The sequence below is a fragment of the Taeniopygia guttata genome, chromosome 4 (assembly GCF_048771995.1).
Source record: "Taeniopygia guttata chromosome 4, bTaeGut7.mat, whole genome shotgun sequence".
Classification (NCBI taxonomy): Eukaryota; Metazoa; Chordata; class Aves; order Passeriformes; family Estrildidae; genus Taeniopygia; species Taeniopygia guttata.
Genome location: NC_133028.1, coordinates 48,612,673 through 48,631,545, shown reverse-complemented (window position 1 = coordinate 48,631,545; position 18,873 = coordinate 48,612,673). Strand labels below are relative to the sequence as shown.

General features: G+C 40.6%; 2 protein-coding genes across 13 annotated transcripts in view; one reads left to right on the top strand and one right to left on the bottom strand.

Annotated features, from left to right (window-relative positions):
- The window catches only part of NFKB1 (nuclear factor kappa B subunit 1), a 58,470-nt gene extending 46,876 nt beyond the window's left edge, over window positions 1-11,594 (top strand). For all 6 annotated transcript variants that reach the window (XM_041715914.2, XM_030271664.4, XM_072928553.1 and 3 more), the window contains exons 16-24: window positions 1,309-1,423; window positions 3,399-3,600; window positions 5,252-5,421; window positions 6,247-6,349; window positions 7,259-7,383; window positions 8,218-8,284; window positions 8,604-8,776; window positions 8,896-9,073; window positions 10,726-11,594. In XM_041715914.2, the coding sequence (XP_041571848.2) occupies window positions 1,309-1,423; window positions 3,399-3,600; window positions 5,252-5,421; window positions 6,247-6,349; window positions 7,259-7,383; window positions 8,218-8,284; window positions 8,604-8,776; window positions 8,896-9,073; window positions 10,726-10,913 (1,321 nt within the window). In that variant the 3' untranslated portion in view covers window positions 10,914-11,594. The remainder of the gene's footprint in view (window positions 1-1,308; window positions 1,424-3,398; window positions 3,601-5,251; window positions 5,422-6,246; window positions 6,350-7,258; window positions 7,384-8,217; window positions 8,285-8,603; window positions 8,777-8,895; window positions 9,074-10,725) is intronic.
- Window positions 9,926-18,873, bottom strand: part of MANBA (mannosidase beta) — a 52,771-nt gene continuing 43,823 nt past the window's right edge. The window contains exons 17-21 of one of the 7 annotated variants that reach the window (XM_041715915.2): window positions 14,225-17,045; window positions 13,406-13,518; window positions 13,240-13,278; window positions 12,076-12,162; window positions 9,926-10,313 (exon numbers count right to left, since the gene is read on the bottom strand). In XM_041715915.2, coding sequence (XP_041571849.2) covers window positions 16,821-17,045 — 225 coding nt within the window. In that variant the 3' untranslated portion in view covers window positions 9,926-10,313; window positions 12,076-12,162; window positions 13,240-13,278; window positions 13,406-13,518; window positions 14,225-16,820. Of the gene's footprint in view, window positions 13,279-13,405; window positions 13,519-14,224; window positions 17,046-18,873 lie in introns of all 7 variants that reach the window. The other 6 variants (XM_032748187.3, XM_030271666.4, XM_030271668.4 and 3 more) reach the window with 6 other exon arrangements.

Sequence of the window (18,873 nt, the reverse complement as noted above, 5' to 3'; positions counted from 1 at the left end):
TACTTGCTGCTGAAACAAGAACTAAAAGCAGGAGAAGAACAAATGTGTGTCTGTACTGAGATTTGGAAATAAAATGTCAGCATGATACAGAGCATAATAAAAAGCATCTATCAGAGCAGAGAAACAGCACTTTTCCAATAATGGTGGGACTGTTTGTACAGCACGGAAGATTTGAAGGAGGGAAGGTGCCATGATACTTCCAGTAGAAGTAGATAGAATCAATAAAAAATGCCCTTTAAGGATGACTTTGGTTTGTAAATTATCTTTTCCTGTTTTTTGAAATATCTTCTGGTTTTGACTGCTCTCCATCTCATTTCAGGATGATTCCTTGCCCTGAATGGCATGGAACTTCCTTTTTATTTTTCTGACAAAAATGTAAATGTGAGACTGTTCAGGTGTTTCTGGAGTGCTTTAACAGACACACCACATGTCCTGTGCTGCTATTTTGTGTCAGCAGCAACTTGCTAAAAGATGAGTCTAGAAGTTGGCCAGCATCTGCCAACAAAGGCTTGGCAGGGTATGTTTCAAAGGCCATGATTTTCAAGTGAAGTCCTAAGGTAGCAAGGCAAATGGAGCTCTGTGGGACAGGGGTGATGGATTCACAGCCGGCTTTTTCCTGGTGTCATGTTGTGTCCAGCTACTCGCTGGTGGTGAGGGACCTGCCTTTGGAGAAGAGCACAGGAGGGCCATTGCATTAACCCAGGAGAAGTAAAGTGACTTGCTATGCAGTCACTCATGTCTCAAAACAGGTGCTTTTTTGGCATGATGCCTCTGGCCACTGTTGCAAATCCTGTGGTTGTTAGTCACTGGGCCTGAGTCCTTCTTCATGTTTCTGTTTGAAAATGAAATAAAGAAAAACCCACAGATCTGGGGAAACCCATAAGGGAAAATCTGCTTTGGTACCGGAGAGGCTTGTGGAAATTATGCAGGAAGGTTTTCACAGTAAGAAGTGTTTATCTGCTGCATAATTCAAAATATGAAAAAACAGCAAACCAGCAGAGAATCAGAGGATTTCTGAAACAATTGTTTTGTGCTGCACATTTTGTATATTAGCCTAGTACTAAAGTAATGCTGAGGCCAGCAAAAGCCATCCTGAGTTTGCTTTTGTGATTGAAGGGTTAAACAGTTATCTTCTGACCTGTTTTTTTCCCAGTGGTGGGATTCATTTGAGGTCTTTGTACTTAGTGTTGGAATCATTATCTCTAGTAGTTAAAGTGCTTATATCAGAATTCAGTCAGATCTACAGCAAAGTCTTGAAACTTTTGTAATAAGTGTGAATTTGTTAATCTGTTGTTTTGTTTGTTTCAGTGTCCTTCATTTAGCAATTATCCACCTTCATAGAGATCTGGTGAAAAACCTCCTGGAAGTGATGCCCGATTTGAATTACAATGACATCATTAACATGAGAAATGACCTCTACCAGGTGCGCAGTTGTGGGGGTACAAGGGTTCCTGATTGTATAGCCAGTTAAAAAAAAAACTGCACAACTTGCTGTCTTGTGCAATCCCACAATTTGTGGGAAGAGATCAGACTGATGCAAACAAGTTTAGAAAGAAGGATCTATTGGAAGGTTGTGGAGGAAAGAGAGTATGTTTTCACTGGTTTAGTCCATAATTCTCCTTGATGGTAACAGAAGTGTCTCCATGGGTTAACTGTGGAAAAGGCTAAAACCAGTAAATTCATCAGTTCATGGCTTCAGTATTTGGCTTCTGTGTTACTAAACCAGAGGTATGGATTACAGTGTGCCAGCTCCTGGCTCCTCTGACGTTTCTGACACTGCTTAACTTGGGAACAGGAGTCAGTTCCTGTGTCATCAGTTATCTGTAGGCACATGTGGAAGCCATAATAACCTATCCCCTTCCTACAGCCCAGATTGTATTTGTGCCCATCACATGAGCACCAAGATTTCCTCTTCATTTCTGCAATAACTGAGAAAAGCCCATCTCCATGTCTTTTACCTAGGAGGGAAAGAACTGGCAGGCAGAATTCTGTCTCCTCAACTATATATAGTCTGGCCTGTTTGCATTGTAATTCAAGTTCTAAAAATGCTGTGGGAACCTGCCTGGAAAAGAATCTCTTTTAAAGAGATTGTGCATGCCACTGAGCAGCACTCTGACACTTGTGTCATTTGTTTTGCTGTGAACAGTAAAGGCAAGTTTTAATTCCTATAGGTAGTCCCAGAACGTTTATTCTGACTTCTTTGTTTTCCTTCACATTTTAATTTTCTTACAAGAAAGTTTGAAGTGTGGAGGCTTCTGGAAGTAAGCAGAAGGTTCTGAATTGAATTCTGTGCCCTGTGTTTAACAGGAACAGGAAGCAAAGCTGGGCTCTACACAGGAAATAAATCCCTGACTACCAGAACCTCTACATCTCTTCCTACCTTCAACTTAAGCCGTTGCTAGAAGAGAGTGTAGGCTTGGGCTAGAATTTTCCTTCTCTACAGATATTCTGAAAGCTGACATATACCTTTTATAGATGCAGTTATTAGTTGCAAATGTGTTGACAGATCTATTGACAAAAACAAGCTTATTGTGCAGAACTGGATTTAGTCTTTATTTTTAAAGTCCTCTGTCAATATAATCTAGATACGGAATCTTACTCAATTTTTACATTATTTTAGTATTGGAAATACAAGTTTCCAAAGCACACTAGAATGCTTACTGTTTAAATAACATGCATGTGTATGGTCAGTGTGATGCTGCTCAGAACTGACAAGAATGCAATATGCAACCAACCTTTGGAAGGTCCCAAAACCTCTCAGCCTGAGCACTGCTCAGTGCTGCAGGTGCAGAGAAATGGGGAATGTGCAAATGGGATCAGCTAGTTCAACACACATGGCATAAATGCACAGTTGTTCTGCAGTTTGACAAGTGCACAGAACTGCAGGATTTTCTTCTTTTCGGTGTAGCCATTTTGAGATAAGGAACTCCTATGCCCATGGCTGCAAATCTGTGATTCAGGAGCAAAATGAAAGCATGGTTCATTGCTAAAGGATCTGAGTAGGGCCTAGAAAACACGTGTGCTCCCACTGTGCCATGAGCTTGGTGATGGGGCAGCTGTGGAAGCAGGGGGGCACAAGGATTATCTCATTTCCCAAGTCCCTTGCACTGCAATCCTCAAATAGCCAGGTCAGTGTCCTGGTTTATAGAGCAGGCACCATCTTTCTTCCTCCCAAAGTCCAGCTGCTGACATTGGCAATGCAGCTTTTATTTCCAGTAAGTAGAAATCCTATTTGTAGTATTCAGTAGAAAAGAAGCTACACCACTCCAAAGCCAACAAGCCAAAAGCTTGCATATGTGTACAGTCTTCTCACACTAGGAGCTTTTTATGGGTTTCAGAGATTTCTGTACAAGTGATGTAGCTGGTGCTTATTTTTTCATGGCTTCTGTCACTTGCAGACCCCCCTGCACTTGGCAGTAATCACAAAGCAGGCAAAGGTGGTGGAAGACTTGCTGAAGGCTGGAGCAGATGTCAGCCTTCTGGATCGCCACGGCAATTCTGTCTTACATTTAGCTGCTACTGAAGGAGATGACAAGATTTTGAGTCTACTCCTCAGGCATGAGAACGTATCTCCCATGGTCAACCTCCCCAATGCTGAAGGTATGGAAAGATAATGGCTGTATTTTACTCTTTCCTACTAGACAAATATACCACAATTCCTGCCAACACTGTGTTGCTACACAGGTAGATAGACCCTGAAAATAACATCTTTCCCCATTTCACATATGCACAGGTGAGAGAGCACAGGCATGTCAGTTTTCTGGTTATATAGAACAGGAAGATTGGTAATGGTCACGTGACAGCGTGGATTTGAATTTTTGTCACTGTACATTCTCTTCAATCTCACAGAACCTCAAACACTTGTGTTCATCTTGTTCCTTATGCCACCCTTGGTCTTTTAAAAAAATTCCCCCAGAAGAAAATGTTTCCTCCTGTCCAGTAAATGAAATCCCCTTAGAAATAGTTTCTGGACTAGTATTGAGTTTCATATCTGGTACTTTGTGACCATACAGAATTAAAGCCTGTAAAATAACCACAAAGAGACAGTTCTCCCATTTTTCAGTACATAGGGGACTGCAATTTAGTACTCCTGCTCTAACAGATTGTGAAATGTCTGACCTAAAATTGTCATAACGGATTAAAAAAACTCTCTCTCTTCTTCAGAGAGAGAGGATTTTTTGGTAGTGTGTTGGTTGGTTTTTTTTAAAAAAGGCTTTTTTATTATCTTTCTGGTGCAGGTATTTTTGAGGTGTCAGGTTACTGTGACTTTACAGGAAGATGATACTAAATTTTACCAGTTACTCTCCAAACCATTTTCTAGAAGAGATGTTCAGTGGCAGATGGGGCCAGTGTAGGGTAGATGGGGCCTTGTTTAGCACCATGATGCAGATTTTCTTTTTAAGGCTATTCTCTTAAGGCAAAACGAGCTCTGTGTGAGCTCTGTAGTTCCTGCCTTCCGTTCCATCTTGTAGTCTGATTTTTTTTTCCTTGCATGGTGTTGACTCTCCAAGTTCCAATTTATGCACAAAGAACATATTTATTAATACTATTAACTTTATCCTGAGTCTCCACCTGGAGTGCTCCCTTAGGGTCTGGGGCCCCCAACATAAATAAGGAGGACATGAGCTTGTTGGAGTAGGGGCAGAGGAGGGTGTCAAGATGCTCACAGGGCTGTAACACCTCCCCTCTGCAGACAGACTGGGACAGCTGGGGCTGTTCAGCCTGGAAAAGGTTCCAAGGAGACTTTACAGCACCTTCCAGTACCTAAAGGGAGCCTATAGGAAAGCTGGAGAGAGGTGTTTTATGAGGACATGTAGGGATAGGACAACGGAGACTGGCTTTAAGCTGACAGAGGATGGGTTTAGATTAGATCTAAGACAGAAATCCCTCACTGTGAAGATGATGAGACACTAAAACAGGTTGCCCAGAGAAGTTGTGGATGCATCCTTCCTAAAAGTAGGTTCAAGGCCAGGCTGGATGGGTCTTTGAGCAGCTTGGTCTGGTGGAAGGTGTCCCTGCCCACAGCAGGACTGGGCTGGAACTAGATGATCTTTGAGGTCCTTTCCAACCCAAACAATTCTCTGATTCTACCATCATTTAGTGTAAGCAGGCAAAATATATTACTTCTGCTCAAGTAACTACAGTAACTGTAACTCATTTTACTATTTTTTCACTTTAAAACTCATTACTCTGACATTTCTGAATTTTACAAATATTAATGCAGATGATGGATGGGTTTTGTTTTGTGTAGGTCTCAGTGCAATTCACATGGTGGTGATGGCAAATAGCATGTCCTGCCTCAAACAGCTGATTGCTGCTGGAGTTAATGTCAATGCTCAGGAACAAAAATCTGGACGAACTGCACTGCACTTGGCTGTTGAACAAGAGAACATCCCCTTGGCAGGCTGCCTTTTGCTTGAGGTAAGGACAAAATTTCTTTCTTCCAGGTCTTTTCAATTATGTATTTAAAAGGCTGTTGACAATCCTTGAGTGCTTCAGAATGACAGAAGTAAGGGGGGAGCTTCCTGTTTATTGACTAGATTACTTGAACTGGTATAGTGGCAAAATTACAGGTAATGTTGCTGTTTTGTCCAGCACTGCTGGTGAAGCTTTTGCCCAAGCTGAGGAATTTAGAGTTTGTGACCCTAACCTGACTGCATATGCCATGAATAATTTGCACTGAGGTAATGCTGGCAGGCACTGAAGTTACCATGAACAAGGTGATCCCTTCTTCTGTGTGAAGTAGAACATGTATAGAGATGTGCAGAGAGATGTAGTTATGTAATCTGTAAATATTTGTCTCATCATAACACCTTGATCCTGGTATCCTTCTTTCTGCACACCCCAGCTGGCTGTGTAGCTTTCCTCTGTGCCCATCTATGGATGTGCTACCAGCCTGGCTGTTCTGATGAGCAGCAGGAGGGCAGGATTCTGTGCACACCACTCCCACTCCAAAGGCCACAAGCAATCAGATGGCAAAACTCTTACACAGAATGCAAAGTGGTTTTTATCTACCTGACCTATTTGGAGATACCCTGTGCCTCCTGCTCTAACACTACCACCCTAAGCATGTAGACAGTTGTAGTTACTTTTTAATTCCTTCTTTTCAGGCAACAGTTAAGAGTTTTTATGCAACGAGGCAGGGAATGGTGCTTACTTGCACAGTAGCAGTGTTTATGCTGACATGAACCTCTGCAGTGCATTGTACAGATTTCTTTTCTTTTTTACCATTCAACAAAAACTTAGGGTGATGCAGATGTGGACAGCACTACATATGATGGGACAACTCCACTTCACATAGCAGCTGGAAGGGGCTCAACAAAACTGGCAGCAGTTCTCAAAGCAGCAGGTATGGAAATAGATCTTTGCTGGAGACTTTTCTTTCACAGCGACAATTCAAGTTAGAAGGCTGCAAGCAGAAAAGACTGTGCCAGTGAACTTGTTTAAATTTAAATAGGTGGAGGAAGTCAGATATTTAAAGCAAGAAGGTCTGAATTTCCTCAGAAAGTCCTGCTCTGAAGTGCTATACTAATCACTCTTCAGCACCATCTAATGGCTGGAAAGGCAAATTATGTTGGTCAAAAAAAATCTCTTGAGGAATTTGGGAAGTTTCTTGAGTATCTTTTGTAGTTTTTATAGCTGAAGAAGTGGAGAAGAGATCTTTTTATATATCTGGGATAAGTGTGGGACTACTTTAGAAATAAAAAGCAAAAAAAAATATACCATCACTGAAGCATGAGCTTGTTAGTGTCTCCTACTGCTGTCACTTTGGAAGAATTAGGTTGGAGTATTTATTAGAACATTTTGTCAGTTGTACATAAACCTGATTTTTCTCCTTTGAAACATAATCTCAAGCCTCTCATTGCTGAGGCTGCCTGCTTGGTCTTTTAAAAACACTCCCAACTTTCTCTGACACTCTAAAAAGCAGCATCACACCATCCCTTCATCACATGCATGCTGGGCTGTGTGAGGCAACATAGGACTGGGAGTCAGTAGATACCAGAGCTCACTCTTTGGGCCCTAAGGATCAGCTTGTCATTTTTTTCCCCTCTTTATAATGGAGAGTAGCATTGTACAGAGATGTGACAGCATTTAAATGTAATTGAAAAAAGAGATACTTGCTAGTTTAACATAAAATATAATTTACCTGGAGTAGCTAAATTAGCCGATTTGCCATTCAGTACACAGAACACATATTTTAAATATTATTGAGAAGCAACTTGAAGCCCCTTTTCCCCCACACACACTTGTTTTTCAGGTGCAAATCCTCACATTGAGAACTTTGAGCCATTGTTTGACTTAGATTATGTGAAAGAGGATGAAGATGATGATGAAGGGATTGTGCCTGGAACAACACCACTGGATATGGCAGCCAATTCTGAGGTATGTGGTCTGTTTTCTCTTTTAGTTTTTTGTTGTTTTTTTTTTTTTCCTAATTATACAGGATAGTTCAGCTCTCTCAGTCAGCTCCTTTCATTGCATCCAAAATTATTGCAATTAATTAGATGAATTTGCCATCAAAAATTAAGCTAATTCAGCCATAAAACTCCCCTGATGAAACAGCACTGGAGGAAAGGTCCACTGAACTGACTAATGCTGCTGAACAGAAATGACCAGGCAGAAATGACCTGAAGTAGTTGCTCTAGAGTCTTCAGTGTGGGAAAGCATTTACCTGGGTGGGCAGCTTGTGTTTCAACCCATTCTCCAATGGGTTTCTTTGCTGAGCGTTCTTCAGAATTGCAGCCTGTGTGTGGTGGGAAAATGCATTCCTGTGTTCTACCCAAACAGTGATTAAGCTGATTATTGTGCATATGGCTTGGTGTTAATGTAAAGGATAGCAGTCAGCATTTCTAATAATCTGGAGCTGGGGAGTACCAAGGTTAAATGAAAATCTAACCCAGGCTTTGTTTTCGATGACTAGTTGCAGACAGGCAGCAGCTCCTTGCTTTGTCTCTGCTACTGCCGTTTATTTACTGCCAAGACTTCCTCTGTGTCTTGAAAATAGTTGCCAGATGACACAGCTTAAAATAAAGGGATATTTAACTTCTCCAGATTTCTTCCTAAAGTTTAGCACAGGTTTTGTACAGTATCCTTTGTCACACTGAGTCTGGGAGAGAAAAATGCTGATTTACAGATGGAATTTTATACAACACTGCTGAGACTTAATAGACACTAACCAGATTTCTCCTAAATACTGACTTTAATGTACTCTCTTAGGTGTATGACATATTAAATGGCAAACCCTACGAGTCAGCAGAGGTTTTGGAGGACTTACTCACACAAGGTAACACCTATAAAAACGTGACTTGATACCCCTCTAGTAATTGAGCACTGAAAGTGTAGTGGCAGAAGACACTGCCCTGCTTGTAACTGAGCTAGTGAGAGAGAAGAGGTACCCTCCCACCCCCTCAAGTCATAGAATGAGCATGATTCCCTTAAGATGTCTCAAGGACAAACAGTTAATTTGCAGTATTGCAGCAATACATTTGTAAATGCTGGATTGAACTCTCAAATAGTCTTCAATTTGGCTTTGTTTCTTCTTAAAAATGAACTAGTGCATGTCTTGTATAAATAATAAACTAATATATTTCTCTGTTCACCAGGACATTTGAGAGAGCTGAGTGAGAATTCCAAGATGCAGCTTTACAAACTATTGGAATTGCCTGATCCAACCAAAAACTGGTCCACCCTAGCACAAAAACTGGGTCTTGGCATACTTAATAATGCCTTCAGGTTGAGCCCTTCCCCATCGAAGACTCTGCTGGATAACTATGAGGTAATGTGCTGCAACAGGTTATAAAGAACATGGATACACATAGAGAACAGTCAGACAGCACAGCCCTGCAGTTCTAGCCAGCCTGGATGATGCTGAGTGTGTGATGTCTGCTCTTTCAGGTGTCTGGCGGTACAGTTCAAGAGCTGATCACTGCTTTGAGACAGATGGATCACACAGAAGCCATAGAAATAATTCAGGAAGCACTGTCCATCTCACGCAGACCACCTGCCCTGGAAGACAGCACAGCAAAAGCTCTTCCGTCATCATCACCACTCACCTTTGCAAATGGAGAGACAGGTAAAATTGACGGCAAAATATGAAGACTTCTATTTATTTAAGACTTTTTTTGAGTTTTCCCTCCCCATTCTATCTAGGACTGCTAGGATTGCACACCTTCTTGCACATACTGCTTCACCTGCTTACTGGTTTCAGAAATACTTTGCTGCTCTCACCAGAGTTATCTGCGAGGCATAGGAAAGAGAGGAAATATTAACCACTTGAATCAGCATACCTGCATCACAGTATTCTTTGTACTGCTGTCCTTTGCTAAAACCAGACACCTGCCATTTGCTAATGGTAATGCCTTGGATGTACTGGGAATATAGGCAATTATCTCCTAGGTGCGTAAAAGTGCCATTAGCTTTTTTACCCCACCTCCCCCCCCCCCCCCCCAACAGCGGGATTAAAAAAAGTGGTTTGGGCTCCTAAACTTCTCAGTAAGACTTCAGTATTAAATTTCTCCTTCAACAATATGTAGCACTCCAAAATGGCCCAGTGTTCTGTAGGCAAAGAAACTGGGGATGGCTTAGGTTACACAGGACCTCAGGCAGTCCTGCTGGCTAACTACCTGCTCAGAGCATGGCCAGTGGAACATGAGGTTGCCCATGTTACATCCAGTTGAGTTCTGAGCACCTTCAATGATGGAGGTCCTGCAGTGATTTTGGGCAGGGAACTCTACTAAGAGAGAAAGAGAGGTTGTGAGAAGTTTGTCATCAGTCATTGCCTGGCCAGGTTTAGTAACAAAAACCTTTTTTATTTCCTGTACAAACAGTGGTAGTGCTGCCTGTAGCCAAATGTGGAAACTTACACCCTGTGTAAAAACACTGTAGGTTTTTCTAGTAAGAAAAAAGAAACAACACAGTCACTGCATTCCAGTCTAACAGTGCCAGTTTATTCTCTATAGAAAACTGTTTGGTCAGTCATGAATAAACCTTCACACCCACCCAAATCTGTGCTTGTACACATATTGCCCATTTAGATTCATCCTGAAGGGTAAGAGGGATTCTGCTCCCTCTGCAACATGGAGGGCATCATATAGTTTATTTTAAGATGTTTGTTTAGAAAAACAAGACTGAACTCTTAAGGTACCACCACTGTTTTAGTCACACGGATCCCACATTGTACCTTCAGTTTCAGCTCCTGCAGTCAGGCACTCCTTCTGTGGATCCTACACAGGTGATAGAGGCTACTGCCTTGTTCCTATTTTGGGGTCACTTACTAGATAAAAGCTCTTCAAGTGTTTGTCTCAAAAATAAATCTGTAAGTTGAAATAACATGAATTAGAAGTTTTAGGAGCCTCCTCCTGGAGTTGTACACTTGCACAGAGTGTGACTCAGAAAGCCAGAGAACCTTTTGCCCTGTGCTCACCACAGTTGGGCAGAGTTCTGACCCAAGTGCACTGACAGCATTAGTGTCAGCAGAGCACCAGGCTTCTAATCCCATCTGAACTCCAACTGCAAGCTGATCTCTGCCAGCAGTACATAAGATCACATGCTTTAGTTGCCTGGAAACGTTCAGTACAGCTTTTCCTATTACAATACCTCACATTAGACTTATTTTCCTATAGAAGAGTTTAACCCTGGTGGTTGGTATTCCTTAGGCTTTTCTCTTTTAAGCAACCTTGCTTAAGCCACACAAATGATGATGTTTCCCTTTTCTCTGTCCCTCAGGTGAGCTCTTTAATAGCAGATTCCAAGACCTCGAAAGTACCTGTGACAGTGGTGTGGAGACCTCCTTCCGCAAGCTGAGCTTCACTTCCTCAGACTCTCTGACCAGCAAGTCCTCACTAACACTTGGCAAAATGGCCCTGGGCTATGGACATGAAAGTTCAGGGCAAAGCAATTACATAGCTGACTAGTGATCTTCAATTAGCAATATGCAGTTACAGGAACAAATGGGACATTTTCAGTGTCCTGGCCAGCGGGAAGGGAACTCACAACCAAAAGTGCACTGGAAGAATCCCACCTGAACCCGAACAAATGGCAACTGTAGCATGTGACTCCTAGCCACTGCTTCCTTCCTCAAGGACATTTAATTGTGTTCATTTACAAGCCATTTACAACAACCAGGGCTCCACTGCTGCATTAATACACAGGTCTGGATGCTGTGCAAGACTGACTGAGCTTCTCTGGTCTGTGAGGATTTTCTTTTACAGATAAAAAAGAAGTTGTTAATGCATAATACAAACTTACTAAAGAGGTTAAGCACACGAGCAATCAGAGGATACAGTATCTAGCTGCTCTCTTCATAATTCTTGCAGCACAGTTGCATGCAAACATCTTATAAAATAGCTGGCAAAGGAAAATTATTACTTTAATCACACCAGTGACAACTTGGCGTAAAAAGAGAATCCTGAAAGAATCTTGTATATTTCAAATAATGTATTTAAACTTAACTTTGGTGCCTCTTATTCAAAAAACTTTTCAAGTTTGGCATTTTCCTACTTGTAAATAATTTTTTATATCTGTTCCTTTTTGAACAAGCGTGCTTTTTAAATGCTTTTTTTTATTTTACTTTTATAATAAAACCCCAAAATTAATTCTCCTGTCTGTGCTTGCTGTGATTTTTATATTACTTTTCAAGTGGTGTTGAAAAATTAGATGCAGTTTTAGGCATTGATACAAGATCATGCTGATTTCCAAGCACTAAAATAAATGTAAGTTTGCAAGCCACCTGTCTTAAAGCTAAAGTATTTTTTATGGAGGGAGAGCAGGACCAATAGCTACTGCAGCTCTGCTTTGAGATTAAAGCCTCTTCCTTGTTTTAGTTCTCATCATTATGGTAGTATAGAATAATTTACACTGAAACCAACTATTTAGTGTCTCAGCAAATTTCTGATGAGACAGCTCTCCTTTGGGCTATCTAGAATCTCTGGTAGTAATTGTGCTCATGAGCAGTGTTTCTTCTTGTCTGACATCAGTTCTGAGATGGTGAGTGTCCTGTAATTTATGTTGGCCCAACTAAACAGAACAGGCATCAGAGTTCATGATGAAATAGCCAAGAGGGTCATTGTCACTTACTTCTAGCCAGTATTTGTGACACAAAGATGGAGAGTTGACAGGGTGGTTCTTGGCTCAGCTCAGTCTTCAGTAACCTCGGTGTCACTCCTGAGAAAATGAATCAAAATGAACTTTGAAAATGGTTATGTTTAGAGTGGTAGCTGCTGTAATGAATTGAACTATGACTAATGAAAAAAAAAACTTGTGAATTAATTTTATAATCCATCTGAATTACTGAGAACATTAATTACTTCCAGAGAAGATGAGTAATAGTAAAACTGCCATTCTGTCTTTCAGTTCTTCTATCTATAACCCTCATCTAGGCAGTGTCTAAGGCATATAGATTTTTGTTCAATTAATGTACTTCTCCAGTGTTCTAGTTGTATTCCAGCTCTAATAGAAAGAGGCAAAGGTTCTCATATTCCAGGAGTGGAAGGGCTTTTTGAGCCCCAGGAGAGCTGTTTAAGTAAAACACACCTTCTGCTTCCAAAGAATTTCCAACACAGTTCAGGTGGCTGGCAGAGATTTTTACTGAGGTTTCTACAATCCTGCAGGTCACCAGGGCACCCTGGTTGTTATGCACACCTTTTAGCTTAGTTCTGACCGGCTCTGCTTTTAAACCACCTGGATCTAAATTTCCTTAAAGCCCTTCATGACCAGATGTTGTTGCATAATAGCTGTTTATCAGGTTAATGATCATACACAGGAGGTCCCCTAGGCCCTGTGTAGGGAAGTGTATTAAATGACAGTCTGGCAGCTTCTCAGTTTCAGTGCATTTAATAAAAAGGCTTTAATCTTTTTAGTTTTTTTCCCTTTGTTTAGAGATATAAAAATACTACTGAGCGTGTCTGTCTACACATGGCTTATAGAGAGAAACCTCTATCTATATGTGCAGTGGAAGAGAGCTCGCTCTGTTATTCTGCTACTCTGCTGCAGTAATAAACATCAAACTTGTGGAAAGCAGCAAAAGTTGTGACAACAGATCTCGTCAGGTTTTCTCTACATTTGACATAAAATGAATGATTCAGAAAGCTAAACTGCTCCTGATTTTAGATTGGCTGCTACAGCTGTACGTTTCCTGGCATCATCTTGGTATGTATGTACAAACCTGGAAATCACTGGCAGTGGGAAGCTCTAGGCAGCATTCTGAGATTCTGTGGATTGCAAGAAGGATAAAGATCTTACCTACATGTAGTGGTGTATGAACTGTCTTTTCTCCATTGCCTGGAAAGTAAAATGCCTTTTTCACACATTCAAGAAATAAAGAGCCACTCTCCTTGCTTCCCCTAAGTACAGTGACAGGAATGGTTGTGCCCATTTGCTAGCTCAGTGTGCAGTGGTCAATACTCACCCACCATCCACAGCGTCTGGCCTTTCTGGATGGTCATGTCTGGATGAAATAAAGCAGTTCTAGAGTAATGGCAAATGGCACAGTCCAAACTTTTGCTGGCTTCGAGACTCCTCCTACAGCAAAAGACAACGCAAGTTAATTACCAAGGAGTTGATTTTCTCCTTTCAGCATTATGAAGCAGTCTGATGTCCCACTTGGAGCCAGGCTGGAGTATATTTTTCCAAGGTTGCAGAGGATTCCCATGGGCTCATTTAAACCTATGTGCTATAGGATTTTTCAGCCATCCAGTCACCTTTGCCCTATATACAATGCAGAAGAGCACTAGCTCACATAATTAAAGGTCTCTACTGACTGACTCTACTTCTTATAGAGATGACCTTTTTTCATTTAAGTGTTGGTTTTCTACACTAATTGAATGAATTTGGGGCTTTTGTTTTGCTACCTTGTAACACCTGACTGGAAAGCAGGGTTATGTAAACACAACTCTTGGATTGAAAACTGTTCTAAAAATTTCAAACCATGAGTTCCTAGTACCCTAAGTGGGTAAGAAAGAAAACAGTGATTCTGTTTATTTCTGACAATAAAAAGGCTTGCTTGTAAGCTTCAAACCCCAGCTCTCCTGTACTGAAAATAAAGTCATTGGCCCATTTCTCTGCTCCTGACACTGGTTCAAGTTGCTACACATCTCCAAACCAAAAGGGAACTAACAGAAGTAAAAGTATGAAGAAAGATGTGCCTCTAAGGCAGAAAATTTGTCCAGACCACAAGGTATGCAAACAGCAGGCAACAAGAAAGACTAACAGAACTATGAACACTTACTTAGAGAGCAGTTTTTAGATACATTCGAATGCTTCTTTCCTGGAGAAGATGCAGAACTTGAAAAAGCTTCCAAGGACATGCTTCAGTAAACTGGAGCAAAAAAAGTCTTCCTTGTGTGTCAAAAAGTACAAACAGGTGTCCTCCAAAGCTCAAAATGGTCTCTGCAAGCCGAGAATGTGTTCACAGTTAAATCCCAGCCAGAGAATGATTTTAGGGCAACAGATTAGCCAACACCATACAGTTTTCTTCCCAAAACTGTTCTCGAGTTCTGTTCTGGAAGGGCATTTATCATGGCTGTGGGGCACTCTGGCTGCTGCTTTTGCCATCAGTGGAGAACAGCCCAGAGGGGCCCAGGAGCAAACAAAAGCCATCAGCACAAGAGAATTCACTGGTACTTAACAAGACTGCAAGGCAGCAATGAAAGAACACTGACAGTTGAACACCAGTCCCCAATGAAAGGCACCAATGAAAGAACACCAGTCCCCTCTACTGCTGCCACCAATAATGTAGTGACACTGAGGACAAGCACCACACCTACCAAATACTCTCCTAAGGCTCCTGCTGCCAAACCCCCATCAAACACAATTGGCAATACAGGTGCTGCTGCAGCTGTAACAACACTCAGCTGGCAAGACGGGTATGTGGATAGGAGGGCAGGATACCAGTGCTGCCTTCCCATCTCTGCCCCGATCTGAGACAAAGGCAGAGCAATGTAACCAGTATAGCACACGATGCCACTGCTAAAGTACCACTGGTTAACCAAAACACACCTTACAGCCACTGCTGCATGGTGAGAGAACAGCTTCTGTAAATATACACCTACTACAACACCAGGAAACCAAAAGAACATATTAAGGATATTAAAACAATAATGGCAGTCAACCTTCCCCTTTAAATTCTGTTTTGAGTTCAAGTATTTGGCTAAAGCAATTGCTAATCTTTCATAATGGCATTTAGTGCTGAATGAAAGATTTTCAGTGAGAAAGAAGAGACCTACTCCTCAGGGAGCTCCTGACCTTCAAAAACAGCAATAATTTTAAAAATTGCCCAAACTCTGCTCTGTCAATCGGGTAATTGCAGAAAACAACAGGGAAAAAAAAAATAATAGAATGCTGTTATGTACAACTGTGTTGGCAGAATTCATTTGTATAGCCACTTCATCGCTTATTAATCATGTACCACATCATTTCTTCCAAGATTTTACCTAAAAATTGTGACAGGCTAGATGAGGTCACAGCTATCCAAATTAATGAACGGGTTTTGTTTCTGGGAATCCAAAAGTTTTTCTACATATCTCAGACTTCACTGATAAGCTGAGATGAACAAATATCACTGATCTCCAGATAGGTCTCTTGATTGTCTGTAAACAAGTGACTCCTCCAAAGTCTTATTTATTTAACACTATTAAGTGCCATTTTGAAAGTCTATCTAGATGTTGCTGGAAGAGACATTTCTCCATCAATGTAAAAGAAAGACATCGAGACTTACCCTCTTCCTAATACACTGCAGCAGTAGCTAATAATCATATTTTCTCCACTTTTTTTTTTTTTACTTTATATTGACTTTACTGCTGTTTTGATTCCACCTTGATTCCAGGACGCCAGAAAAAAACAGAATTTTTCTGGTATTCTTAGCCCATGATGCCTCTCAGAATAGCTTTTTAATTTCCTTTGTCAATGCCTGCAATTGTTAGGTTTTACTCATGACTGTCATTTTCCCTATTTTTAAAAATCTATAAACATTGGCATATACACATCCATATTTTGATTGTTTTCATGTCTTCTTTTAATTAGGACTTGTTTTGAACCAGATGCAACTGCAGTTAGTTGTTTTGGTGACCCAATAAAGCATTTGTAAGAAACTCTTAATTAATCATTTCCCTTTCATCTACAAGTTCTTCCTCTTGCTCAGGAGTATGTCAGTTTTGGTTAAGACCAAAGCATCAACATGCTCATTACAACTGTGATCAGTACTCGAGTCTGAGTTCTCCAGTGGAACACAGAGCTGCTCCCCCCACATGTGCTCCAGACCCCCCACACCACCAGCAAGTAATGCCCACGTGCTGCTTCCACAACAGCAAGGGACATCAGGGACAGAACTCTTCAAACTCCACCTATTGTCATGCTGATTCTGCTTTGCAGGAAAATTAGAATTTGCCTGGGTGGACAGAGGATGCTTGTGGAGCCCCAGCAAGATCCCAGCTACATTTCAAACCACAGCTGACACAGAAGCCAAAAGTTTAGCAACCTGCCCATGGAATGGCTTGGTGGCCTACTGGAGGTATCCCAGCTTCACTCCCTGTCCTTCTCCCTTGCCGTCAGCATACCTTGCTGTTATCCTAAAATGAATCTCCACTTACAGCATAGTGAAACTAGAAAAAAAAATGGATGTGCTTTCAATACACCACATATATTATATGTAAACTTTGCTGTTGTTATCTTTACATTGAATCAGCAGTTAAAATTCACATGACAGGAAGAGACAGTGTGCTCTTCAGTGAGCTCACAGTGCATGTCACTTCAGCTTCAGCCAAATTCTTCTTATTTTTTTTATCTCCTCTTGTTTCCTTCTTTATTTAGAAGGAAATGAAGTATTCTCAGACAACATCCAGTAGGGAGGTCAAGATTAGTGAACTTTTTAGCTCTTCAGCACTGGTAGGTTCCCAAGGATAAAATACAACCATTTTCTTCTTTTCAGTCATGAGGAAACCATTATCACTAAATCTGCCTTTTATACTCCCTACATCCAGAGTAACAAAAGGAGCAATTGCAGTGGTCTGAAGAACAAATACATAAATGTCATCTTGTTGGGATACAGAGGCCTGAAAGAGAAATAAAAAATATGTATTATTAAAAAAAATACATGTTAAAGAAGATCCCAGTTACACTTAAACTGGGAAAGACCTGCATGTCAGTAAAACATGCTGAACAACCAAATTTGATCAGAAATGGTATTCTTCATATGTGAGAATTATGCAAAAACTGCAAATATTACTAGAGCCTTCCTACAGAATAATACAGATTGTGGAAAAATGCCAAGAAGTATTATCCCTTTGCCATCTTCTTCTGAGAATAACCAAATAAATGGTAATCCAAGTTCTACATAGCACTGATATCCCATACTTACTGCAGTGAAAGAGATTTGTCCTTTCACCAACACTTCACTCAATTTATCAATTCACATCTACTAAACGAGCTTACCCTTTCAATTATGTACGTAATAGAAATACACAGAAGCAAAAGATGGAAAAAATACTAGTAAGACAGAAAGACATCTCATCTTAATGCATCATGCCAATGAAGCCCTTATACGTAATTTAGCTATATATTTTTAAAATAGTTGTAAAATAGAAGGTCAAGCTATAATGTTTTGTATTACGTTCTATCAGTACTTAAATCTCAGAGAGACTTTAAATCCCAGCCAGGATGCATTTTCATGCAGCACTCACAATTCACCATAATGAAAGATTATGCTACATAACTTTCAAATACCAGTTAACCATCAATAAAAAGAGAACAAATTACATTCAGTGCAGGCATCATGTTCCGGTTACAAGAAAAGCAACACTATTCATTTTTGAGAAAAAGCACACATCCTCTACACATTTTGTTTCCTGAAGAAATATTAATGCTTTTGATGCTTTTTAAAAGCAATGCTACGAACAGTAGCTCTTGGATTAGCAATGTATTTGAAAGTCTAGTTAATTTATTAGTAACTAACTATAGACGTACCAGCCTCTCCCAACACAGTCTTTTTTTAAATCACAGCTGCATTTCTTAAAATGACCACTTTGCATTTATCCTTGCTAGCTATCCTTATTAGTTAATATTGCAAAGACAACAGTGTTAAAAGATAGAGGAATGAATTTTTTCCCAAAATGCTCCAGTTGCAGAGCTTTTCTTATTGATATCATTCATAAACCAAAACAAACAAAAAAACCTCCCCCCAGCATGACTCAGACTCCAGATTATACCACCAGATGAAAAAAAAATTAAAACAGGCTGATTTATTTTCTTTGTATATTCAGGAGGCAGGCTGTGCTGCCGTGAAAGAGATAAGAAGAGAAAATCTGGCCCATTTTCTTTTTGTAAAGCAATTATGCTGGTCCAGATTCAAAGAGATTAGACCTCTATTCCCCCCTTGTTCACTTTAGCACTAAAGAGCAAAGCTGCAGTTTGAAAGCCAAATGTGAGAACACAAAGGTCCCCCATCCTGGCCATTTGATGATTAGGAATTTTCCAATAAGATGTACATGCCAAGAAGTGAGGTTTAACAAAACGTGTGCACACACACACGGGGCATGCAAGCTCTCTATATAGACAGCAAGCTTGCTAGGACCAGAAGAAATCTAGGAAAAAGCAGCAAATTGACTAAATGACAGTGTTATATAACACTGATGGATTTTTTTTTTTTTTTTTTTTTCCTGTTTAGAAGACTGACATACCAGCTATTAAGAAATAATCACTATTATGCAAATCAGAACCCTTACTGGAGGGCAGGGATTTGAAGGAGGAGGAAAAGAGCATGCAATACTACATGTTAGCAATGTTCACTGATCTGAGAACGTGAGCACTTCCAGAGGAAATACTGCTGATGATAATGCACTCCACACTCAACTGAACTAGGATCACCTCATCCTGACATATAGT